The sequence below is a fragment of the Takifugu flavidus genome, chromosome 11 (assembly GCF_003711565.1).
Source record: "Takifugu flavidus isolate HTHZ2018 chromosome 11, ASM371156v2, whole genome shotgun sequence".
In the NCBI taxonomy this organism is placed as follows: Eukaryota; Metazoa; Chordata; class Actinopteri; order Tetraodontiformes; family Tetraodontidae; genus Takifugu; species Takifugu flavidus.
In genome coordinates, this window is record NC_079530.1 from 12,992,550 (window position 1) to 13,018,762 (window position 26,213).

The 26,213-nt window shown below is 42.2% G+C and overlaps 1 protein-coding gene across 1 annotated transcript; it reads left to right on the forward strand.

The window, feature by feature from the left end:
• Positions 1 to 706: 706 nt before the first annotated feature.
• Positions 707 to 24,742, forward strand: lmbrd1 (LMBR1 domain containing 1). The gene is made up of 16 exons (XM_057047304.1): positions 707 to 795; positions 1,667 to 1,843; positions 2,314 to 2,377; positions 7,071 to 7,168; positions 8,010 to 8,077; positions 9,816 to 9,904; positions 11,609 to 11,682; positions 14,207 to 14,332; positions 15,177 to 15,329; positions 17,268 to 17,332; positions 17,429 to 17,531; positions 17,793 to 17,897; positions 17,980 to 18,129; positions 18,728 to 18,800; positions 23,368 to 23,459; positions 23,598 to 24,742. Exons 1-16 carry the CDS (start codon positions 730 to 732, stop codon positions 23,706 to 23,708), a joined length of 1,614 nt encoding a protein of 537 aa, XP_056903284.1. The 5' UTR covers positions 707 to 729; the 3' UTR covers positions 23,709 to 24,742.
• Positions 24,743 to 26,213: the final 1,471 nt, after the last annotated feature.

Consider the following 26,213-nt stretch of genomic DNA (forward strand, 5'->3'; position numbering starts at 1 on the left):
TGAATATATCAACCCTTTTATCATATTCAACATCTCTGAAATTGTCCTCATTTGGATGCCTGGATCAGGATGTTTTGGCCACACACTGGGCTGATTACAGAGTTGTTTACTTCCTGAGATCTATTGTAAATCTTCTTGTCCAACACATCCAAGTGCCTAATGTGGCAGAGCTGACTGCCACTTCTCTCTAGTCAAAGCTATATTTTGAACATGGCCTCACCAGAAGAAGATTAACATTTTGGAATGGCTCAGCCAGACCCCAGGCTAACTGGACATCTGTAGGGTTGGATCTGAAGAGGGCTCCACATAGAGATGCCCTTGCAATCACACACATGTAAAACACTTTTGCAGAAGCGTGCGCAAATATTGTCCAGTCGGGATGTGCCACGCTAATAGATGCCTATTATTCGTGATTGACCAGGCTATTCAGTCTTATTTTTCTTTGTCACAGGTCACTGTAAAGGTTTTTTTTTTGGTGTCGCTGAGCCTTAAATGTTAAGCTAATGACTTTATTGCAAACATTTTATTCGTCTACTGCTACCATGACTGCTTATAGCAATCTTTGTTTTCCCAGATAATTTAAGAGCGCACAATAATACGTTTAGTAGCCGTGAAAAGTCCCATTTAGCATCACATTTATTAAAAATGTCAACCTTTCAGCAAACCCGGAAGTTGCTCCGCGCCCCTGCGTCATATGGTCACGTGGGTTTGTTGTGACAGAAAGTAAAGATGGCGGATCAGTCGCTTCTCACCGAGTCTGTGGTCGGATGGTCTATTTTCTCTTTTATACTCTTGGTAAGCTTTGCGACGGTTAATGAGTGGTTTCAGTAACTACACTATTGTGCTGTGTGTTGTTTTCGAGGGTTGCAGACGAGCATATTGTAAATTCGACCTGCTTTTTCAAAGCTACGCGGCTACCAAGCGATTAGGTCAATGTTTACTTTGGAAGGGTTTAGCTAACATTAGCCGTGACACACTTACGTCGTGTTCTATAAGCAGTTCTTTGAGTAGGTGTTATTAACTTGTTGTTTAAATTAATATTTAACATGCTTTTAGGAACAATGCCTTTTTGTAGTTCTTATCCCCATACTTACAGTACCGGTCACCCCGATGTCGTCTTCTTTCTCAAATAGACGATATCGATGGAATAATGAAGGATTATTATTATTATTGATCACACGTAATAGTTTTAATAGTAGTTCTGGTATTTGTCTGTCGAAGGATTAAAAAAAAAACAACATCCTTATCAAAACTTTTAGCCAAGTAACAAAAGACCAGCACATAATAGCACTGACTGAAGGGTTTCGTGGATTCCTTTTGCATGTACAAATCCACGCCATTACCTGAGAATTCAAAAATCCAGGGGCTTAAGTTTGCAGGCCTTTAATCGATCCTGCATGTGAATGAAAGCCCTTGATTGAAAAGAGACTGGTTTAGCAGTGTCCTCACTCCTCATGGCTGGTGTGCCTGGAATATGACCTTCTCCTTGTTTCCTAAGATTCCTGCCTGTTGCAGTGATCCCAGCAGCAACAGTGCACGATATTAGCCAACTCTACATCACAGCGTCTACACTGCAATCACAGTTCACATTGGGAAATTAACCTTCCACAGAGTTAAGACATAGCAAATAACAACAGCAAATAAACTTGTCCTTGTGTTTCTTTAGGCCATTCTGGCTTTCTGTTGGTTCTACATTCGGAAATATCAGAGCCGACAGGAGAGCGAAGTCGTTTCAACCATTACAGCGATATGCGCCCTGGCCATTGCTTTGATAACATCTGCTCTTCTACCAGTGGATATATTCCTTGTTTCCTTCATGAAGTTTCCCAATGGTACCTACAAGGTTAGTAGCGTCTTAACTGTGTCATTATTCATCTACTAAAACTATTAAATTAACTAAGGAGGAAATGTTTCCCCTCATGGAATCCTAATGTGTGTTTGCCATATCGTTGAATCAGACTGCGTTTGCTATCATGATTAGGATCCCAAATCCCCCATTATCAGATATGAATCTTGGTGAATGAAGTTTTTCTTTAAAAAAAAAAAATGCACCTGAGCTTAAAGGCTTATATGTGATTTTGTTGCTGACAACAAAAACAGGGAAACGGCAGCTTCTAACTTTCACCATGTAGGATGGTCAGTGCAGTCGAATTAGAATCGATACACAACGTTGCAGCAACTTTTAAAAGGGAAAAATGACAGTGGAATGCTGTGAATTGATAGAACAGATATTTTGTGAAGTAAACATGTAGAACATGTAGTTTCTGCTCTTTTATTCAAGTTTTAACAGGGAATTTTTGGTGTCTTTCCCAGGAATGGGCAGCAAACAATGTGACAAGGGCACAAATTGAAGACTCTGTCCTGTATGGATATTACAGTGAGTAATCAAAGATGATTAATCCTTCGAGACTAATTAACTTACATATGTCCGTGTGTTTTCATACGTATGCATTTGTGAGAGGGAGACAGAGGACTTCACAGTGTGGAGTTTAATTGTGTTTAAATAAGCACTTGTTCCCTGTTGTTGGTCATGTGTGAAAATCTACACAGAGGAAAAAATAATCGACCTACAGTGAAAATATCGCACTAATTATGTTTCATTAAAATCTGTCTTTTGACTTTAAAACTCTCAACAGCACAAATAAAGATGTAAAACATTATAATATTCTGATAAACCCCCCCATAAAACCCAAAAATGTGTTTAACCAGTTATCTGCTTCTGAAAATTGCATTCAACAAACAGGGAAATTAAGATACATCTTTTCAATTAACTATAATGGTGTTTTCTTTTAAATTACTTCGTGATTGATGGAAAGCCATTTTATGTCAGTAGGAAGAAAAGTCTTTGGCAAAAAAGCCACCCTGAGCTTTAAAATGAAGGGAAGCTGCCATCAATGAGTTCAGAGCTCAATAATAAAATACATTCACAGCTTATTAAACGTGTTCAAAACAGTTGCGGCGCCTTGGGTCCGATAAAGTGTAAATGCTGCGTCTACTGAGCACTGTAGATGGTAGAATCAGTCATGCCATTGTCATAGGATGATCTGTTTGTTTTAAAACAGCTGCTGCCTTAAGATGCCTGTCAGCGGTGCCGAAATGTAGCGTCTGTTTAGAAATGCCACAGGAAGATGAGCTGTCTGCTCGCCCAGACCGCCTAATCATCAATAAATGACTCCACACATCGTAATAGCAAACACGAAAACATCAATCAAAGGGCATCGGGTGTTTTTCCTCTGGACTAACAGATGGGATTCTGCACGCAGTATTTTGTGCTCTTTTATTGTTCTAGTGCTCTTTTAGTGTTAATGTAATGTGATTATTTCCTGAGGCTGAGCAGCCGTAGCGCATTTTGTGCCCGTTTCTATTTCAATTGATTGCATTAACAACATAACTGAGCTGCTGTGCAGACTTGTCACATTGAAAGCAGCGAACACGCCCCTCATAGTCTGGATTCACACGCTTTTATTGTGGAGCTGTGCAGTTTTACGGAAAAAAAAACCATTTAATCCTTAGTATGCACTTCCTTATCTAGTTGTAAAGTCTTAGCCATTATGAATATGTGTCCCAAGAGCATGGGAGACTTTGTGTTTTAGGGGCCACAAGGGTGATGAGGCAGTGGGTTCATTTAGTCAAGAAGAAGATTGAAGCGTGCACCCTGTCTGGGGTCCTGCCTGTGGTTAAACCTGGCAAAGGGTTGCTGCCCTCACCCAAGGGCCCAAACAGGCTCAGCCTATAGCAGCAAACAGAGCTGGGGGAGCTTTGGGGCTCATAGTGCAGAACTCCAATGTCAATATGAGCATAAAGTGAACCAAAACAATCAGTGGACTCACAAATCAAGCAGGTGTGAGTGAAGAAGACTATGGATCAGCAGTTTCAATAACTTTTATTGTGTGTGTGTGTGTGTGTGTGTGTGTGTGTGTGTGTGATCCCTCTGTTTCTACCTTCTACCCATTTGTTCTCCTTTCGTTAGCAATAAATCCCTTTCTTTGCTACTTAGAACTTTGACTGTAACAGCCAGACAGCATTATATTCCAGCCTTTCAGCTCCAGAGACAGGAGGGTGTTCTTTTTGTGGAAATCGATGGAGGAGTCAGTAAAAATCAATCCGTGGACAAAGCACTAAGTAGTCTCATCACAGGACGTTACGACTGTAAAATGGCTGCTCTGATATTTAGTGGCGTTTCATTGTATCCGATTGTATATTGGCATGGTGGTAACAGCCTGTTGGGGACAAAGCCGAGAAGCAGATGGTTCTTGGTTCAAGGACACCCTCAGAGCACTGCCAAAGTACCCATAAGCAAGGTGCCAAATCCCCAAATGCTCATATAGGGCCCTTCAATGAGCTGGGGGCTCATTCAAAATGTCCCTGGTCTTCATCAGGAGATTGGCTCCAGCATCCTCCCTGTGACCCTGAAGGGGATATGGTTGTCAAGAGAAGCAAGAAATAGTATGCAACGCTGCATATTTGTGATTTATACATATTCAACGCTAGTGCTTGTACATCATACACTTTTAATAAAGGGAGACATTGGCCTCTCTGCATTGATAATATTCGTTACAATTCTCTAGAACCATTATCCTTCGAGAGAGATTTGCAATACTGTATTTAAAAAACCTTTCAATAGCACAGCCTTTCAGTCGAATATCTGTGTATTTTATTCTGTGGCTTCACTTGAATAAATCTGGGCTCTCAAGCTTGGCTGCAGTTTCCAGACAACCAAGAGCCGATGAGCTCTTCTTAACGGGCCTCCTACTTGGTGTGATTGCTGTGATTCCAGTCCACTTACATGAACTGGGTAAACTTTAGGGGGACGGTTGTTGAGTATTTCTTTGTAAGCTTTTCGTATACATGGATATCCGTCCGCTTCCCTTTGAGATCAGAGCTCAGCAATGGAAACTGGCACATTAAACACTCCAGCTATTCTGCACACAATACATAGGAAACCTTTTTGAGATGACAATACACCATAAAATAACAATAACACTACATTTCGCATGCTATCTGTGGCCATTGTTTGCTAATTAATGTCAGTATTTGAATCCATCAATCCAGCAGTCAATTAGTACATTGATTGTCTCTTAACATCTGAGCATATTCCTAAAGTAACCCATATTGAATAATAAGGCTGCTATTTTATGATTATTTCAATGCCGCCATTGTCAATAAATGTGCCAATTAAGGTTTTTAAAAACAATCAGTCTCAGAAACCATTGGGTAATGCAACACATAATAATCTATTGTGGCACAATTATTTCATAGGCGCTTAAAAGAATGAATGGAGAAATGAATTGAAAATGCATCTTTTTTGTCGTACAACAAGGGTTCTTCAACACTATTAATACAGTGTGTTCATGAGTCTGTTTGCTTACACAAAGGAAGCAGGTGGCCTCCATGTTCTTCCTCGTACTCCTCAGACTTGAATATTTATCCCTTTCCCACCTGCTTCAGCACCAACAACAGTGCCTCCCTTGATGTTTACAGGTAATGAGAGCGCAGCCTCATAGTTTCATATCTTTGAGCGACTGTCTCTGCGGCTGGATATTTTCATCAGTCTCTGGAGCGGTTTGTCAGAGACGCCGTTCTCCAGAAATCTCCCCTGGCATTTAATTTCCACTTGAAATGTCATATATTTTGCCAGTCTGCGAGGGACAAGAGTCTAGGTGTTAAAGCCCCTGTGGTGGGACACCGCAAGGTGAGGACAAGGGTTTAAAGTTTCTCATTAAAGCACGGGCTATCTGGCGCCTGGAGTCAAGCGGGTACTGCTCTGAATCATAATTCACAGCTGATACTGTGTGATTGTTTTGCATTACCAGGAATAAAACTCCAAAGTTAGCCAGCTGAAGTATGTTTAAACACCCCCCCCAGAACCTGCTGCGTTCTGCTTTTGCTCATGAGCACTCATTAACTGTATATGCTGCGTTCTGGTATGTTAATATTTATAATGTTGTGATTAATTTTACCTCCAGGCAGGGGGTGGCGAGCATATGCCGAGGGCTGCTTATTGTGCGTAGCTTGCACTCATTCGCCGGTCTTGGCGGCGCCCTCATCTGTCTGGCTGTGAACAAGTGGAAAATGATACGGCGTTGCAGCGACCGGCACGTGTTTATTGAAAGTAATGCCCTGCCATAATTACAGCTGGCACAAAAGCAAACAACAGCAGCACTACATTCATCTGCTCGCGCGGCAGAAAGAGCATTTAGTAAAATCTAATCAATTTCTCCCTGTTGAGTGGTGCAGTTGTCTCTCACATGCACTCTGAGGGAGAATTGCATTTTTTGCTGTTGTTTATTGGGTTGTCATCGTGGCTTCAGTTTAAATTAGGCCACAGATTTCTTCTCTTTGCCATCATCAGTCTGTGGCACAAATACGAGTAAAGTTTTTGCTACATCAACTTCATGTGGCATGCAGAAATATCAATGCAAGAGAAAATGACGGACTTGTCTGTCACAGTCATGAATATTAACATTTGATGACACTATAGTACACGAGAGGATACGACCAAGACTGATGAATAGTAATCAGGAATTTTAAAATAGTTTTGAGACTGTTACCACTGTAACCACGCTCAGCTATCCTTGGACTGCACTGCGCTGGGATCTTCATTGTTTGAGTTGTCTTGTAAAGGACTGGTGAGCCGTCAGGGTCCTGGGACCTCGACTGGGATAGGCTCCTGCTCCCCATTAGGAATTTATTAGGAATATATAAGTTAAGAGCTATTTGGGTGATGCAGGACATGAAGGACAGAGGGAATTTTCTTGATTGTAGAATTAGTAATAAAAACAATATCCATTTTCTCCTTTATGTTTGGTTTAACTTTGATATGTAACAGTTTAATGACGTTGGATATGACTGAGATTTCCTGTGAAATGCATCGACAAATGGTGTCGAGATTCCATTTCTTACTGTTCCTCCGAGACTTTAGTTTACTGATACTAGCTTGGGAAGCAGATTTGTAATATTTTCACTCATTTTTACATCATCAATCTTTTGTGCAGTCTTTTTTTTTTAAGTGCATTTATTTTATACACACATTCTAAGGTTTAATTTGTCCATTTTTTGTGTCCCCACAGCTCTTTACTCCATCATACTGTTCTGTGTCTTCTTATGGATCCCCTTTGTTTATTTCTATTATGAAGAAAGGGATGATGACAACATTAACAAATGCCTGGTAAGCATGCACGCTACGCTATTATATAATATTATTGTGATCCTGCCTGGTTTTCATATGCATTCATGAATCGTTTAGCAGCAGTGACGTTACCGTGGAAGCTCTTGGGAGAAAGAAGTGTTTATATTGTTATGCTTTCCAATTACTTCCTCAGAGAGCCAATGTGTGAAAAAAGGTCTCACGTGAATATATCTAATGATTGTATAAGGAATCATTATAAAATCTATAATGATTCCTTATGCAATCAATTTACGTACATGATAGATGACAATTGGGAATTACTGTACATCACTTTTTCCCCGTTTTTGATCAAACATGATTTAATGGTTATAAGGGAAAAAATAGCATTGTGTAAAGGTTTCACTTGTAGGATTGACATAGAATTAGAAATACGGGTTTGATAAATGGAAGGGAGAACAATTAAAATTCACATTGGAAAATCTTTTCACAACTGCTCTCTATCAATTAATGATATTTGTAGCCATTTGAAATTGGTCTTAAATTTAAATCCTTATCTTTAAAAGTCTTTCTGGTAAGTCATGTACCTGACAACAGTCCTCCCATCCTGCCATTTCTCCCTCTTTTGTGCCCTTTTTGAGCTGACAGAGGCATTTTCTCTCAGACGGGCAAGTCTTTTGTATGTCAGACTTTAAAAAGCACCTTGAATAGCACAGGGAGTGACACGTTATCTCTGCCAGGGCCAAACCTGATCTTCATTCACCCTATATAACTCGCACTCGTTATCGTCCGTAGCCAAACGGATGATGACCCCCCCCTCCCTCCTTCACTGACGAATAATATTATTTCCCTTCATTCCGATTCATTTTCTCTTTTATTACAGCAAGTGAAAAACGCTCTGAAGTACACAATTGGATTTGCCTTTGTCTGTGTGGTGCTCCTTTTAATTGGGTAAGTCCAAGACATGTATGGTTTCTTCTGCTTCGCTGCGTGATAGGTGGAAGGGGCTGTGGATATGTCATTGTGTTCAGTTAATGAGAGGAGGATCCCTTCAAACAGCCGCAGTGCCGTTTGCCCGGCCATGATAAGTTATTCAAGACAAAAGAAGCACATACACTCGGTCCAGCTAAATATAGATTTTATTCTCTTCTGCCTGATCCTAACCCAGATCCCGTGCACATCCTCACATGTTATTTTTGTGACATTCTATCTGCTAAATCAGTGCTGATGTGCATTCTCTGCGGTTTCCCTTTTAGGCACCGGTTTTGTTATAGTTTTTTTTTGGTCCACAATAGATTTCCTTACAGCCCTGAAAGTGCCTGGAATTCAGTCCCTACATGTGCTCTCTCAACCATTAAATAGTGCTCTGGTGGAAGACTTAACTGGTTTGAGAAAAGAAAAGACACATCACTATACTGTGTTCCTGGCTCACTGTGGAGGTTTTAGAGATTGAATCAATTTGGACCCACGTTTTCCTCCTGGACTTGAGCTATTGCTTCTATGTTCCAACAAATATTGCTTTATTTATTTTTATTGTGATAAACTTTTGAGTCCACGAAGGACCAATCGCCTTTGTCATTTTTGTGTTGTATTTGCTCATCCCTGCGATCAATTTTCAATTTGTTAAGCTTCATATGTAAGCTTTTTATTTTCTCAAGGAAACTTTCCATTGAAATATTACCTCATTCTATATTTGGTTGATGTGCTGTAAGAACACAAAAAAAGCAATTTCATGTGAACTCCCATTGAACAAACATTGAAGATCAGCCTTCAGGTGGTCTTTGGAACCTGGTTGGAGACTTGAATCTACTCACAGTTAATGACTGTAACTAGTACAAATCTCAGTTTTGTGTGCAATGAAAAGAATCCCTGTCATTTTATTCAACCAGTAAAGCAGAAAGTGTTTGAATGGACTTTGTCCTGTTTGTAAAACATGAAGTTCAGGTTTAATTAAGTCTGTAATTAAGCCACAGACCTTTTGACCTTGTCTGTGCTTTAGGTTGCTGTATACTGACAGGGCTGTTTCTCTGCCAGTGTTTATTCTGTTTTTAAATATGAAATGTGAGCTTCTACAGATATTTCTATAGTTGCAATTTAATGGCTGCATTGTCAAAAGTCTAATATTTTAACAAATTATGAGATATTCTGTTAAAGGGAGCAGTAAGACCATACTACTTGGAGGAAGAAATATTTAATGGGAAATAAGGACTTTATCTACACAGCAAGTATAGATGGCTAATATTAATACATGTGAAAGGCTTTATTTTAGATTTTAAGCAGCTTTGGTCTGTGATTGTTCCTTTCAAAAATAAATTAAATGGAAATGAGGAGAAACTTAAGCTTTGAGGGTAAAAAGGTCACCAAAAGGTTTTGTTAAATCTGTTTATTCCCACAGAGGTTTACATTTAAAACCAGAACAGATAAAGAGGACAGCCATGGAGCCCTGCTTTGTTGTTGCTGTGGCGGAGATGCTCCCGAAACATTCATTGACTTGTACATTCGGTATCTAATGCTCTGAATAGAAAAAGGAACTGAGAGCTTCACTAATACAGTTCATATGTGAAATATATGCATGCCTTGTTATTAAAAGACAAGTTCAAAGGCCATACATCAGTGTGTGCGTGCGTGTGAGATTAGAGGAACAGAATCCTAAAAGCTAATGTATTTTTGCTTTAATGATTGCTTACAGAGCCTTTGTTCCACTTGACCCACCAACTGGTCAGAATTCCACTCAGTGGCAGAAAGTCCAGTATCTTTTCCAGGAGCTCGGAAGCAGCCGTGAGTATATCCTCTTCATAAAGTCCCATTTGATTCAGTTTGGATCAAACGTGTTTATTTAACAACACAACTGCTTCTCCTGTACCTCGCCTCTAATTTATTATTGAACCAATGCTCTCTGTCCTTTTTTCTTTTAATTGATTCCTTGCACAATTCACAAAATAAGCCTGGCAACAGCTGCCAGCTCAAACACACAAAAATAGAGGAGTACAAAAGCAATAAATAGGTAAATAATAATACCTGGCTGTTTTTCTTCAGTAATCGTATCACTCTCGCACCTTTTAGGTGATTTTATTATCTCCAACAATGGCAGAACTGAGAGATTCCCTCTCCAGACCAAACATGCTAACCACAATTAATTTACCCCAAGAGTTTTACCTCTAACTCAGTTTTTATGGGATTTTTGGAATCTACATAAAGGCTATTCTATTACTTCTAAACAGTAACAGTGTCTGAGAAACACACACTCATAAGCAGTGTGTTTAGATTGCTGCATCACAAAGTGTTACCTTATTTATTCCTTGAGAATACAGGTTTCTTCTTTCAGTTCCCTTCCACACGAGTCGGAAGCAGGAGGTTCTTAAACGTCTCATTTGTACAAGTCTCATATCCACATTTAAAGGAACATATTTAGCTGCATTCAACGCTGTACAGCCGCGGATGCACCTCCGATGTCGTGTGCTGTGTATTCCTTCCGTTTAACCCCCGCAAAAAAAAGGAACAGGAACAAATGTGTCGGCAAACATCTATCCTTTGCATTGTGTTGAGTCTATGAAGGCATTTTTCACCATGGCCGACATAAAGCTATTGTCCATTTCGTCAAGCTCCTTGCAAAACAAAGACTGTGAATTTTCAATGAACTGCTCTGGAATAGAAAGTGTGTATTCAAATGTTAATGCTGAACCCAGCTGTCAGACTTCAAAGTTTTCTTTTTGCACACAATACAGTAGGGAGTGGGCGTATAATTTATCTCCATTTACACATTTGTTGTGCTGCTTTTGAAATGCCTCTAAATGAATGCGATTAATCCTATACATGGGACAAATAATGCACCCCTCCACGGTGATTTAATAACCACAGTCAAATGCCAATGTCAAAGAGAAAGGCAAGCTGGGAGACACCTATGTTCAAGCTGTTAGGGGGTTTGGGCACCGTGATGTCGGTGCCGAGAGGATGCAGGATATCCGTGCCGCTTTTTATTTAGAGCGCTAAAACAGGTGGTGTCCTGACAGGGGAGAGAGGTAATCAGTCTGTTCATCAATCCACGTCTTCTGTCTTTTACTTTGACAGCTGGTGTGACACCCACTGTTGGTCCCACCTGATGGGTGGTCCCCTTTCAGCCAGAGGTGACATGCATCAAGTCAGCCTACATACCCTATATTAAATGATCCAATTGATATGGCACAGACTATGTAATGACGAATAACACCAAGGTGGTGATAGGTGCCTTTGTAGAGGTTTGCTGGATAGGATTATATAGCTTGGAGGCCAGGCCAAAAAGGTCAAAGAGATGGAACCTTTTCCTTTTTTCATTGTGTGGATTGCGTCTCACTTCCTGTACTCAGCCTGCAAAAATGTCTTTCATGCTGAAGACATATACCAATATTATTCCTTAAAACATCCACAAAACACCCCAAATTGTTGAAACATCGGTGCCAGTCCAAGGTCGAATCTCTAATAGCTTTCTCGTCTTTTCGCCTGCAGATGGCCTGTACGCTCTGTCTTTCTCCATTAGCACCCTGACCTTGATTGGCATGTTGGCAGTCATCACTTACACGGTGAGTTGGGACCTAAGACAATTGTTTAATGTTGCTTCCTTTGTTTATTCAAGCTTCGTCTGTAAAGTAATTAACGCAAGCTTCAGACGGGATTACTTCCAAATCCTGCTTTCCAAGAAGATTAATGATACAACAGAGATGCTTTTAAACACAAAGTGAGGCTTTTCCCCCCCCAGATTTACCCAGCAAAATAATAAAGTCTGGTTGAAACTTTCAAATGTTTTATTTCATGAGGTTTTTTTCTGTGCCACAGCGAGTGATGGAATGGCTTTTTAGGCTTTCTAATGCCTTCAGATTTTAGATCTCTGTAATTTACTGCTCAAATGTGCTCAAGCTGCTATCTGACACCCAAGACTTTTGCATGATGAATCGACACCCTTCTCTGACTTATCAGCCACTTATCGACTGCTATTTCTGGACAGCCTGTATAGATCTACATCACTTTCCATTAATAACAGCCTCCATTTTGATTCTGCTGACTTTTTTTCCTTCAAAATCACAAAAGAAAACGGCACTTGGGCACTTAACACAGTCCATTTTTCATAGCGGCCATATTCTTATGACTCGACTGTAAATATTTCCTGTAGACAGTGTCAGGCAGTCGCATGAGTTCGCCAGCATAAAAAAGCAACAATGTGAAAGCAAAATTAAATAGCATGTAGCATGTCGGCTACAGCCGGGCTTTAATTGTTTGCTTTTGTCCCACTTTTTTTGTAAAATCAGTGGCTGGAGTTTGAAGAAATTCTTGTGATTTGCACACACCTCATTTTATGATTCACTTCCCCGTTAAAACTAAATATTCAACTGTGTCCTTTGTTCGTCGTGTTGATGAAGCTAATCAAAAAAAAGGAGCTGGGCGTCAACAGGGCTGGTGAGGAGGAAGGAGGAAGGGGTTTGATTTCACTGTTGTTACCCTCACGTTGTGGGTCTACAATCAGAGAGGTTTTCAAAATGCTGCATGATTAATCAGTTAACGCTGCACATAAGTCAGTTTAATTCTGATTAACTTAATGGAATCTGAGTGGCAGGTTTTATGTGTGGTCAAAATGATTATCCATGTCTCCCAGGCTAATGTATCTGTGTGCAGCCACAATGTAAAGCCCTTTATGATGTAAATGGTATATGAAACGTATATATACGAAACGGAAGGACAAGTAAAACACTCCAGTGTTGCACTATGAACTACTATTAGATAATAATTTTCAGACTTTCTCAGTTACGGTATTCTTCCAATGACTCCAGTATTCATTGGCTCTTATTCTTTTATTTAGACACTTGGCTGAAGACGTGGCTCCCTCCTTCATTCATTCATTCATTCATTCATTCATTCATTCATTCATTCATTCATTCATTCATGTCTGAGCATGTGGAGCTTCTACCTAGCAGCTCCGTTATTAGAGACACTGTTTTTCACTCCGGGCTCACACAATAACTTCTGCTGATAACATCACAGCCCAACATGACCAATCTATTAATCAGCCTCTACGTGCCCACAGATTAGGTTATTATTGACAGGCATGGGTATTAAAATCACTTTAATGATTACACATTATTGGATGTGAACTCTAGCAAAGGGAGACCTTTGTTTTTTTTTTGCCCCCCTCTTTTTTAGATTTCTCTCATGTAGCACATTTTAGAGGAAGGGAAATGTTTCTCCTGGGATCCAAGACAGGTTTTCCTTTTATGAGCGTGTTTGATATTCGGGACATGCTCCGGCCTTAAGAGCTCCATGATTCATTGCAGGAGGCGACATTCGCCCATAGCAGAGATCCACAGCTGAGACTAATAATAGTCCAGCCTGACTTGGCATCCCATGTGACTGTCTTTAACTCTACCTAACCCTCTAAAACCAGAGAAAGTTGCTTCAATAAAAAAAAAGTCTTAAAGGGATCAAACTATTCTTGAAAATAAAGTTTTACCATTAATATAGGGTGACTATTTCTTCTCCAAATTATAATGCACAGAAAACCATTAAATGGAACTGCCCTGTTGCTCCTGACATCTGAACTGATTAGCCACTTTCATAAAGATTTCAAATGTTGCGCTTCATTTATTTTTAACATCACAACTCTATATACAGTATACATAATGTAATGCTGTGACCGCTACACATTACATTTTAACTCATGCCATCTAACATTGATGACACCTTGACGCTCACTCCTCTGACCCAGATTTTCTCTTGACTTCTTCAGAATTCTTCAGACCCGGTCTGGAGGATGCAGTCGTCACATGGGGGCACTGTTAAGCTGTAAATTGAATCAGCGTGACATGATGCAGTGGTACCCACATAAAATGGTTGCAGTGACTTCGTCAATAAAGCTTAGAACAATTACAGATTGCACAAATTTTTACACCACAAAGAAAAGAAATAAAAGACAGTCTAAGAACTATACAATCATCTCGGGGGATGTGCTTGTGAGCAGCCCTTTTTGACAACAGGCTGGTGCGTTTGTCTGTGTGGGTGGATGCACACGCTATATGTGTCATCTGATCACGATGGTGGATTTGCTCTCTCTTCCAGGCATATGGTATGTCCGTGCTTCCTTTGAATCTGATAAAAGGCACCAGGAGCGTGGCGTATGAGCGCCTGGAGAACACAGAAGACACTGAAGATGTTGAGCATCAGATAGAGAAGCTGAAATCCAAGGTTGGTTTAAAAGAATGTCGCAATGCTTATGATGACCCAGAATCCTCGTCACTGAGATGTGAGAGCAGCTCTTGAAAATAAAATAAATGCACGAACAGCTGCCAGAACAAGACTGAACACAAAGCCTGAAAATGTGTGCACCTCTGCACGTGTGTATCATGCATAAACATGTAATCTTTAAAAATCACTAGTCCAGAGCCGCTTTTCACTTGGTCATTCCAATCTTTCCAATCATATGATTTTCTTTCACTGCCATTTCTGGAGTGAATGCAGCCTGGTAGTAAATTGAAGGTATTGTAATTATGTAGCATTCCAGCTAAATAAGAAAAAGGGCTTCAGTATCGTGTCTGAACTCTGTAAAAGTCCATATTGGAAAAGTTACTGCCAATTTTCATTTTTAGATCGTGGCTCAGCCACACACCAATTTCAAATCTGTGCTTAAACATTTGATGGATGCAATTTGTACAAACATGCGCGTGCAAAAAGATAAAAGCACAAGCTTCCCCATTGTTGAAAGCCAATAAAAGCAAGAAAGAAACATTTAAAAATGAAAATAATCCTACTTTGTACCCGGTTTTTGACATGACTGAATGATTTTGGCTGTGTTGCGTTCGGTTGTTTTCCTCATTCTCATACTGAAAACTGAACCATCCAGCCATATTAATGCAACCATCATGACAACAACAACAACAAAACTGCGTAATATTCTGGACCACGGGTTGATCAATTCCAGCTCGGTTTTTGATTGATAGTGCTCTTCACGCTCTCAACTCTCCCATCTCTGTCAATCCATCATGTGTGCTCGTATGGATTTAATTGACGGTCTTATTTTTGTTATCTGCAGTGCAGCGATGGCCGTCCCCTCTCTTCAAGGGACAGGAACAACCTGAGGGAGCTGGAGAGCAGACTGCTGGTCCTCAGGCGTAGGGGGAGACACCTGGAAATTGCAGAGAAGAACTGCTGCACTAAAGTGGGCCGAGCTCTCCGGCCCGTCAAGGTGAGGCTGCGGTAGAGCTTCTCAAAGCAGTCACCGCAGTGGCAGGACAAGCTTCTTAATATCACTTTTAGATTTGCCCTTTATGTGTTCAGGTCCCCTTCGAAGGGTGCTAAAATTCTGCCCTGGCATGTTTGCACCTGAAGGGGACAAATAGCCTTGAATGTGAACTTTGGTGTTCATTAACAACCGAATCCCTATTGTAATCTAAAGTTATATATAAACTTCTGGCCAGGAAGTACTGGAAGCGATCTCTAGACTCTCAACATGACAAGCTTATAAAAAAGGAGGGGGTGGAAGACACAGATTCTGCTCCTGCAGTCTGAATACTCGCTGCCAGATCTTACGCACCGAACTCTGCTGGCTCAGGAAAAAAAGAGGCTTTCACACTATTTCGCAGATGATTTTGGTGGATCGTTTCTGAGCGGTTCATCCTGGAATTGTATGTAGATTTTTAATAGGATCAGGCATATTCTGTCAAATAGGCATGAAAAGATCAAGTAAAAGTGTGTTTAGCGTGATGAATAATAAATATGCTCATTCCGTCTGCAGCAACTTCAGGATTTTTGAATGACAGCAGTGTGCATAAAAACTGATGATGATGACCTTCATACATGATATGTTAATGGTGTTTCAGCCAGACGAATGTTCCCAGCAACAGTAACACGTGTTTTATTTGCCCATTGCTCTTCGTTTCTCTGGATTTTATGGCACTGTGGGGATGTGCAAATATTTTTCGAGCAGTGTCTGTAACAGTTGGTCTTTAACCAAGAGGGCTGCTGCAAATGACAGTCCCCAGACTCAAATTTAGACACTAATGAGTTGGGGAGATTTATTAACTGTTTACTCAACCACTGGTGTGGAGTGATAAGCCAAATAATTGTAATTTCCTCAGTGCGCTCCTGCCCATGTTTCTCAACTACACCCTGTATCTTTTCGATCTGCTTGATATCTCCTGAAGTTATTTTAGTTATTTTATTCATTTGGCTGTTTTGACACCTAACTGCCACCTATATAACATAAATATAGCTCGTTGTAATTTCAATTTTACCTAGCCATTATTGCAGCTGTATTTGTACTGCTGTTTGTTCATCCTACGCACATTTTATTATGATTACATAAATAAGAAAGAAGGTTCAGCTTAATTTGATGAGCGTCGAAGCTTCAACTATTATTTTGTTCACCCATGTCCGAATTGGTTCGCCCGACTCATTGGGTTTATCAGGGACCTCCACAGCCGGCGTTTCACCTCGAGAGCTGTCACAACAGAAAAATCCATAGATGGACTTAATAAGAGTTATGACAGCTGAGTTCATTTAAGGGGAAAGGGCGTCTAAGTGGAAGAGAGTAATTATGAATCCACCTGTGAGTCTTCTGTTGTGATAAAATCTCAGCTGTGCAATCAGTTAATTTTAACAGAAAGAAACCACGACCCAAGAGTGATTAATATCCGCTAGTTTAAGATAAATATGACTGCGATGCTGTTGGTGATGTGCACGTCGTATAAGGATACACCGTTTGTAACTTCAGTTGATTCACCCCTTAAAAATGAACCTATTTGGCTGCATATGAGCTTTTTTTAAATGATCTTTTTTTTTTTTTTTACATGGTTTCAAAGTCCAGTTACCTTATGGTATTGAGTTTACAGGGTTTATTGCATTTCTGGCACCTTTTTCCTCTCTGGACGCAACCTGGGTGATCTGTCTGGGCAGTGCCATTTCTTCCCCGTCACCACAAGTATCAATGCCAAGCTGTGGCAGGCCAGGCCAGGCCAGGCCAGGCCATGCCATATGGTCTCTCCTTGACTAAAGACACGACAGCAAAGTTGTTTTGGTTGAACCGACAAAAAAAAGTGCGTCTCCTAATGTGAGGCCTTTGGGTTTAGAAAGGACACATTCTCTACAAGCATTATTCTGACGTGTAATTCTGACCACTCTTCAGATATTGCTGGGTGTTTCCTTCATCCTGGTTGCGCTGCTCTTCACCATCGCTCTCTTCATTTCAAAGTAAGTCAGTATTTGCCTTCACATTGCTGCTTTTCCCCTTTGCCTCTAAAATAGAAGGTACACTTTATCTGTACTGTATATGTGCTTTCCTTCCAGTCTGGATAAAGCTCTCCACTCCGCTGGCATCAGCTCTGGCTTTATAATCTTTGGCACCAACCTCACAAATCCTCTGAATGAACTTCTGTTGGTCTTACAACCAGTGAGTCTCTCCTCATCTCATGCGGTGAAGCGATGATTTTACTTAATTAAGACGCACTTAAAGCCATATTTTCTCACCTCAATCATCATTAACCTGCGCGAGCTTCAGAGAAGCTCTATTCTCTGCTGCCCTATAACGCGCCGCTGACTTTGGTTCAACACAGGCCAGAACAATTCGAACAATGTTTGTAAGGAATGTGATTGTGTGATTGTACTGCAGAAATCTGTGGCAGAGCGTACCTGACTTCTGTTGTTATCGCAGGTGTTTCCGTTGGATTACATTTTGATCACAGTCATTACTGTGTACTTTGTAATCACATCTATGGCTGGCATCCGCCACATGGGCATCTGGTTCTTCTGGATAAGGGTAAGCAACAGCTCCACTTCTGCTGTACCAGGAAAAGATTAAATGTATGGTGTTAACTTTTTTTCTTTTTTTTCAACTCCAGCTGTACAAAATAAGACCAAAGCGAACTCGCCCACAGGCTCTTCTGTTCCTCTGCATGATTCTTCTTTTGATTATCCTTCACACCAGCTACATGATCTACAGCCTGGCTCCACAGTATGTCATGTACGGAAGCCAGAAGTACCTTGTGCAGGTGAGGAACAGTGTTCTTCAAAGAGAATGTGTTTGCAGATTGGCATTACCGCAGGAGGACACAAGTTCAGGCCTCTCACTGTTGTTGATGGTGGTGGTGGACTCACTGCATCAGTCCAGCGTAGTATAGGTACTGGAATGGTCTCTCACGGCTGGTAACGGAGCTTCTGCCATATAGTGAGTTCGGTTGTATCGCTCTAGTATACACAGAACGGTACATCTCTTGACCGGCAATGATTCAGCACCGTCGGGCTTAAAGATGAAGAGCACAGTGCCGAGCGAAATCACAGCTGCCGCTGAACGACATAATGTCTCCTGACAAAGAGTGATTTAAATGCATAGATGTGGCTGACATCTGCTGAGAAGGTAAGGTGGCGGCAAGAATGTCTGGCCAAGAGGAACTGGAGAGTGGTAAGATGGGAACATGAACAGCAGCAGAACAGTGGGATGCAAGTGGACCACGCAGGGACGAGAGAACCAGTAAAAAACCTGCAGCATTATTGTTCTGATCAGTGGGTTTCCTAGATTTCCAGTTCGTATGTACGGTTCAAAAGGGTTTTTAATGCTTCTTTTGCTAAAACACGTTTGTCTTTTTTCAGCCTGCAGCAGGTTTCACAGCTGGGAATGCTACTTCTGACACCACGAGGATCTGTGACGCCAACGCGCCTGAAGGTAAGCCTGCCATCTTTGTCATATACGGTACCGTTGGTCCAGTAGAGCGACGCCCCGAGTCTTAAAACCAGTGATTTATTCCTCAAAGAAAGGAAGGATGCTCTACTGTCGTGTAAAATGCTGTTCACTAGTCATTATTAATTCATTATTCAGCAGAATAATAGCAAGAAACAAATATTTCCTAATGCACTACACAGCCTCGCGCTGATTTCATGCCAACACTTACAACATTAAATCTGCCATGAAAAAAGCAAAACAAATGTGTGCAGTTATGATACCGGGGAGCTTTATCAAGTTAATGCCTTTGTCTGCTCATGCACCATAAAATGTACTACAATGCAAGGGCACGGAAAGCGTTGTGCTGACTCCATATGTCTCAATCAAGAACCGCTCAGTACATCAGTCACACTCTGTGACGCATTATTGGTACGTGGCACAAAGTGCTTTAATGCTTACACCTAGTTACTATATTAGGACAATGTTGTTATGACGATGAGAAATGTTCTGTTGACGTGATTCACTGTGTCGCAATATGCTGTTGGTCCATTTACTGTAAGTTTGGTTTTAGATCAAAGAGAAATGGAAAATCCCACGTTATGCAGGTGATCCTAAATCAACCTGTTCATTTAATAAATTAAAAGTTCATTAAAAGTTGGGTTAAGTTGGGTTAAACAATTAAAGTGAGGGTAGGAAATCAGATAACAGTTGTGGAGTTTCAAACAAAAGTATTGTGCAAAGGAAGCTGCAATATTCGTACGGCTTCAGTAATATGTGATAATACTGCCGGCACAAACTAATTACATAAACAGAAAATCCCCCATAATACTCTTTCATATAATGTTCATCACACACTGTGAAGACAAAATGACTTTTTTTTGTTGCTGTTGTTGGCTTGTTTGATTTTTTTTTTTTTTTTTCTCTCAAGTAGTTGATTTGTTTTCACGGCTCAAATGTCCGAGTTAACCCGGGCCAGCGGCGCCACTTCAGCGTCCCCGCAGAGGCAGTTTGGTCTGAACAGTAGAGAAACGAGGGACAGCTTTTCAAACTGTGGCAGATCGGGGGGAAACGTCCAACGTAATGTTGGTGCTGTAGGTCCCTCGGCTGGCGACGCCCTTTTTCCCCGTCTCAACGTGTTAATTAAAGAGAAACCTGTGAATGACGTCTGCTCTGCGTCGCTCACAGCTGCTGTCCATTAACGGAGTCCAGTGGTGATCAGTGCTTATTTCCTGTTAATCTAAGCTGAAACTAGTATTAGATGATGAAAGTATTTCAGCCCTGCTGATCCAAAGACATTTTATATTCATTCCCACTAATTGAAACACGCCTTTATCCCACCATTCCATCCCTGATTTTGCCGCCGTCGTGTCCATTTCTAATGATCACCAGCTCTCACAGGAAATGAACCGTCCTCTGTTGTTTATTGCCGTCACGTCCACGTCTCCGGCGTCACATCTGCAGCATCTATTATTAGGTCCCTCATCAGTCCAACCAGTGATTTAAATGACACCCCATCCACAGCTGCTAAGTTAATTATTTTCCAAAAGCCAAATGAGTAACGATTTTCCATTTTGCGAGCGAATGTCTTGTGCAAAACGGCTGGAAAACCGTTTTATTCCTTTACAAGTCGGCAACATGCACAATAAACACATTTACTTTCACCCCGGGAGTGCGCTGACATTCATATGGATACTTGGTTTTCTTTTGTGCAACTGTTGTGCAAAACAATGACGGGATTATTTTCCAGCCTTATAGTGCGGATTTAAACCTCAGTGATGAAACGCATAATGCAGAGGGAGCGCTTTCCCGCCTGGACTGCAGTCTGTTTCCTAGCAACTTGCTTGTATGCGAGTATATTGTTTTAAAATGCTTTAGGGGGAAGACGGTCATAATGGTACATGAAGTGTCACCCCGTGAGGTGTCGGAAGCCCAGACAATGTTGACGAGAGGACTCCCTCAACCCCCAACCCTAATTTATATATATATTTTTTTTTTTTGCATGGGGATTAGCTTAATTTGCATTTTAGACAAATATGTCACTCAGAGCTCCACCTGAACGAAACAATTTAAGCTGCTTAAGGGTCTTATCTTTGCAGGTGGGAAAAGTAGATCTGCCAAAAACAATATCTAAGAACAAGGCGTCCCCTGGCTGGAGCGTCGTTATTGTGATTTCAGTCACTTCCCTGCTGAGGAAGAGCACCGCTATCGAGCACGTAGTTGTGGATCGACCGCGTCTGCGGAGGACGTCTGAGCTCCTGTATCATTTTGGATTCAGGAAAGTAGAAGCACACGGCGTCGAAACGCGAGCGCTCGGCGGTGGCGAGGCTTTCGCAATAAACACACGTGTATATTTGGGCTTCTGTGCATGAGTTTACGTCCCCGTGCGGAGATGGGAGCGATGCATAATGCATGATGCCTCACAGAGCTGCACTCACTTGTGCATCATGAGTCAAGGTGAACCTCCAAACACACACACACACACACACACCCTGGCCCTGTGCGCGGTGATGATTTCAAGGTGAGGGGGGGTCAGCGGTGTACATGATAATATGTTTGGGCAGACCACTGTTGTGAACCATCTGTAGGTTCCCCACTCGGACCGGTGTAATTCAGGCGAACAGCTGGAGGGCTGCAGATGGCCGGGGCTGCGGTGGAACAGACTGGTGTCACAGGGATGGAGATGGACATTTCTTCTCTTATCTCCTCGTCCACTCGAGTAGAAGCTGTTTTTTTTTTAAGCTCATATGTAAGCCAGCGTGACCTGATTCTCCCCCCTGTTTTTTAAGGAAAATAAATAAATCTGCAGTGGGAGAAAGCTTTTGAAACTACTGTCCTGTATAAATAATTCCTGAGCCACGCTGGGTTCTTGCTGTGGACCTTGATTTCACGTAGCTGGGTATAAAGGCTGATTGCACCGTTCGTGGGGTTGGAGTCCACGTGAAGAGCTGCTAGAGAAACAGCGTGATAGGAGCGGCTCAGCGCAGTGAGCGTTAATACTCCAGATGGCTTTCTAACGTAGCCAGACAGTACATTTGGTCTCCTCTCCAGCTCTGTGCAACTTCTCCTGCCCTCCCTCCTCCTTCTCTTCAGTTCATACACATTATTGCATGAGCTCATTGTCATTATTTTCCCAATATTGCTGAACTCATTGATATGTACAATCTTTCTCCCAGTTTTGCCTCTAAAAAACACAGAAACAGGACAGAAAGGAGGCTCTACAAGGCCCCACTTTTGATGTCATCAGCCTTCCCCCTGCCTGCCAGAACCCATTAATGCACTTTAAGTCGAATGACTCAGCTTAAGAACTCTCATATTTTCCCCGCTGCCCTCCGTCTGCCGGATCAATAGCTCCTCCAGTTGTGTTAGAAAGGGAAGAGCTCGGCCTGAAAGGTGATTTCAGCAGCGTGAAGCGCGGAGATGCGCCACAGACAAAGAAGGCAATTAGATTTTATAAAGCATAAGCGAGTTTCTTAGCTGGAGCTTTTGGTTTTTATGGGTCTATCCGCAGCGCCGCGGTGGTTAGCCCGTGCTGACAGAGCGACCTGGGGTCGCAGCTTCCAGAGTTTTCTTGCTTCCAGCAGGGCCGCTGTGGGTGGCAGCTCCAGTCAGTCGCGGGTCTAAACACCTGTGCGACATTAATTCTCCACTCGCTCCTCATTCTGCATGTGAGCCTGTGCTCCACCCGCCCCCGCCACCCCCGCCAGGAGCTCTCTCGCCCCCCCTCCCCGTCTGAAGCTATGACTTTAGCTACGCTGCACAATAGCAACGTCTGTTAGCAGACATGTTTGAAGTCTGCACAATTTCCCAAATGGGTTGCATCCACTTACCTCATCAGAGGATGGCGATTCCATGCATATTCTATAACCTCTGGGTCTCCATCTTCACGTTCCGTCGGCGTGTAATGCACGTGTACGCCTTTCTGGACATATTTGACGCAAGGCGGTATTAAATGTTGTGTCACTGCAGCCGGGTGTGTTGTAGATTCACGTTGGCAGCAGCGTGGCTTCCCTCTTTTCGGAAGGCTGCTTGTCTGTGTTAGTTCCAGCAACAACGTTGCCCGAGGCGCTTCTCTGCAGCAATTGCTGCCTCTTAAGTGATTAGGACCACTTTCTCACGCACATGTATAACAAGTGCTGCTTCCAAACTTGTTGTCAGGATTTTCTGGCCGACGGTGCTCGTAACAGGGACGTTACCGCGCCTACGGTAGTTTGTTTGTTTCCTCTGTCCCTGAAAGTTCAAGGTTCCGCTCACCAGCAATCTGTCGGTTTAAATGTTTAGGATAAGAAATTGCAAAAACCTTGAGGACAATTGTTGAATACACTAATTTAACTATTCCTTAAGGCTGAGATGATTTAGATTTTTTGGCCTTTCCATCCTGTCAGATGCAAAGGGACATTTTCAAGCTGCCCTTTTTTGGCCTCTGTGACATTTGAGTGACACTGAGACAGCAGCCATTAGCTGCCCTTGAACGTCAAACACAATAGAAACTAGGATAACTAGAGCAAATCTTTTAGGCATCGAGGAAACTCATTTCTGAACCACAATTTCTTTTCTTTCCTGTCTTTTTCAGACCAGTGCACGGTGACAAGAACCTATCTGTTCCTCCACAAATTCTGGTTCTTCAGCACAATCTATTACTTTGGGAACTGGGCTTTTATTGCGGTAAGTTCAAGGGCACGTTTTTCCTCCTGTTCTATGCTTTCCATGATGAATATTTCACTCTTCAGTTTAGTTTGGGCATAACGACGTCCATCCAGGTTACAGCCAAACATCTCCCGTAACGCCCGATTTTATCTGCAGGCGTTCCTCGTCGGTCTGACGGTTTCCTGCTGCAGAGGCAAGAAGTCTGTGATCGAAGGAGAGGTGGAAGCTGACGATTCCGACATCAGTGATGATGAATACCTTCACTGAGCGGCGGCGGCTTGGCGGATGATTTCAGACATGTATTTTACCAATTTAAAATCCTGATTTGTTCCTTCTCAGTGGGTATTGCGGTGGTGTCTTCCTGATTCTAGCCTTCTTTCAACCTGACGCTCCCGACTGTCTTTTCCAGTCGATGCTATTGATGTGTTTGACATTCCGCCTGCTACCTCGGAAGTTCACCCATCCCAGGTTTGACACAGACTTTTTCTGTTAGATTTCTGCGAGCTGCTCCTAAACTTTAAGTTTAAACACGTTACTTAGAGACATAAATAGACAGTAATGAGGTCCTTACTTTGATTTCTCATCCTTTAAAGGTAACTTTAAGGCGACTTCACTATTTTCTGCCTTTTTTGATTTCACAGAAAAGTTCATTACTACTTAAAGAATGAGTCCAGAATGTGACAGGTTTGAGTCTATTTCCTTTTTTTCTTTATGTGTCTGTTTCAGCACATTGACGCTGTAATTTAGTCAAATCTCGCCGCGCTCGCGCGTGACACTTGTGCGAGGTGTCGGGGACCAACTTTAGTGGTGTCTTTTGGAGTGTTTTAATGAAACTGGCGCAGCAGATCTGGAGATGAACACGCCCTTTATTCCTTTTCGTTTTAAATGCCGGTGGCCGGATGTGAGTGAGGTTTGAGGGGGAACCCAGTGCTTGTGCCTCATGAATGACTTACGCTATGACGGGCACACGCACGTGTACATAAACTGTAATTTATCTCCAAAGAAACTGCTCGTGGTTTTAGTTTCTAATTGCCTGAGGAGAGATGATTTGCGGCCGTGTGATAATGGCAGCATTTCTAAACGCAGTCGTGTTCAAACGGAGGTAATTCAAGCATCACAATCGCTACAATGCTCATTAAAACCTGCTCTCCGTTATGCAACGGATTATACAGTCCATTAAAAAAGAAAACATTTTTAAGCCGCTTGCCTAATTTGAGTCAAAACTGTCTGCATCCATTTTCTCTGTCATGTCTTCTCATGGAACTGGTCTTTCAGATTAAAAGACTGTACATATACATATACATTGGGTCTGTGATTTTATTAGTTCTGGTCGCCCCGAAGCCGCGTGACACAATAATTACCGCTTTGTGTTCGGATATGACAAAATCTATTAGGGCGCCGCCGAGTGTGCGAGCTTTGTGGGAGGGGGGAGAGCTGATCAAAGCTCAGGTGCAGACACCTACCAAGTTTGGGAGCCACGGGCACGCGCGTCGAATTAAACCGACAGTTAAATACATCCCCTCCTGGATTAGCATATCGGCGCTCAGCGCCTGCTCTGGATGGATTTGCATGTAATTTGAAGCGTGCGTCCAATTAGAGGTTTTCTACTTTTTTCTTTGCACGCACACCTTGTCACAACTATTGTGCGAGCCTGTTTTGAGCTAAGCCATTATTTGATACTCCCCCCCCCCCACACACACACACACGCACTAATAAACCAAATAAGCCTTAAGCCCCCCAGAAAGGGGGATGGAACCATGGAAGTGGAGCAGAGAGGATGATCAACATCTCAGATCAGAGGATTCTCATAGTTCAAAGTACAACTTCGTCTTGTCTTCCCAATTATTCCAAAGGCGGCTTTGTCTCGTGCTTCGGTTCCTCCAGGCGTCAGTTCTTTTGCGTCCTGCTAGTTTGTTTAGGGACAATGACAGAGTTTTTAATGAATACATGAATGCATCAGATCAGAAGCATTAAAAATAAATACTGCCACAGGGGGTCCCATCTGCCTGGGGGCCACACATAACGCGCAAAATATTCAAAATAAGCCTTCAGGATGGACTTCCCAACATGGAAGCGTTTCATGGAGGGCTGGGGAAGTCTGTGACACGCACGGTGAGTTTGAGAGCTTTAAGGAAGAACTCCTGGTCGCTATGACGCGTGACAATCTCTGCCCCCCCCCCCCCCCCCCGTTTCATCTCCGTCACGAGAAATGAACTTATGGGAACCTCAGCCTGCTTTTCAGAGGAGACCGAGAGGATTGTGAGGATGACTGTAGATAGGAAGAGGAATTACAGAGCAGCCGAGCCAGTGTCGGAGCCCGTATCATCCATCTTACTGCTCCACACCGCGAGAGACCCTAATACATTATACAGCCGTGCCAGTCGGTACCTGCTGTGAGCCTTTCCACACTTTCATTTCTGTGGAAGGCTCCAGAAGCTATTTCACACTTTCTCCCGGTTCAACAATCTGGAGGAGGACGACAATAGTCTTGTTTTCCATTTAGCCATACAATAAACATCATATTCATATCCATGTTGGTGGATTAGTTGGATGGATGACAGATAGATGGACATAAATACAAGTAGATGGATGGATGGATGGATGGATGGATGCTAACTAACATGCTAATTCCGCATTCATTCAGTTGTAAGTTAATCACATTAGAGGGGAATCAGCATACATCAGGGCATTCCCGTTTATCTGTCAATCATCTTTAACCTCATCCTGAGATTTACCCCAGCCCCTCATTAATAAGCCCACTGGCTACCTCCA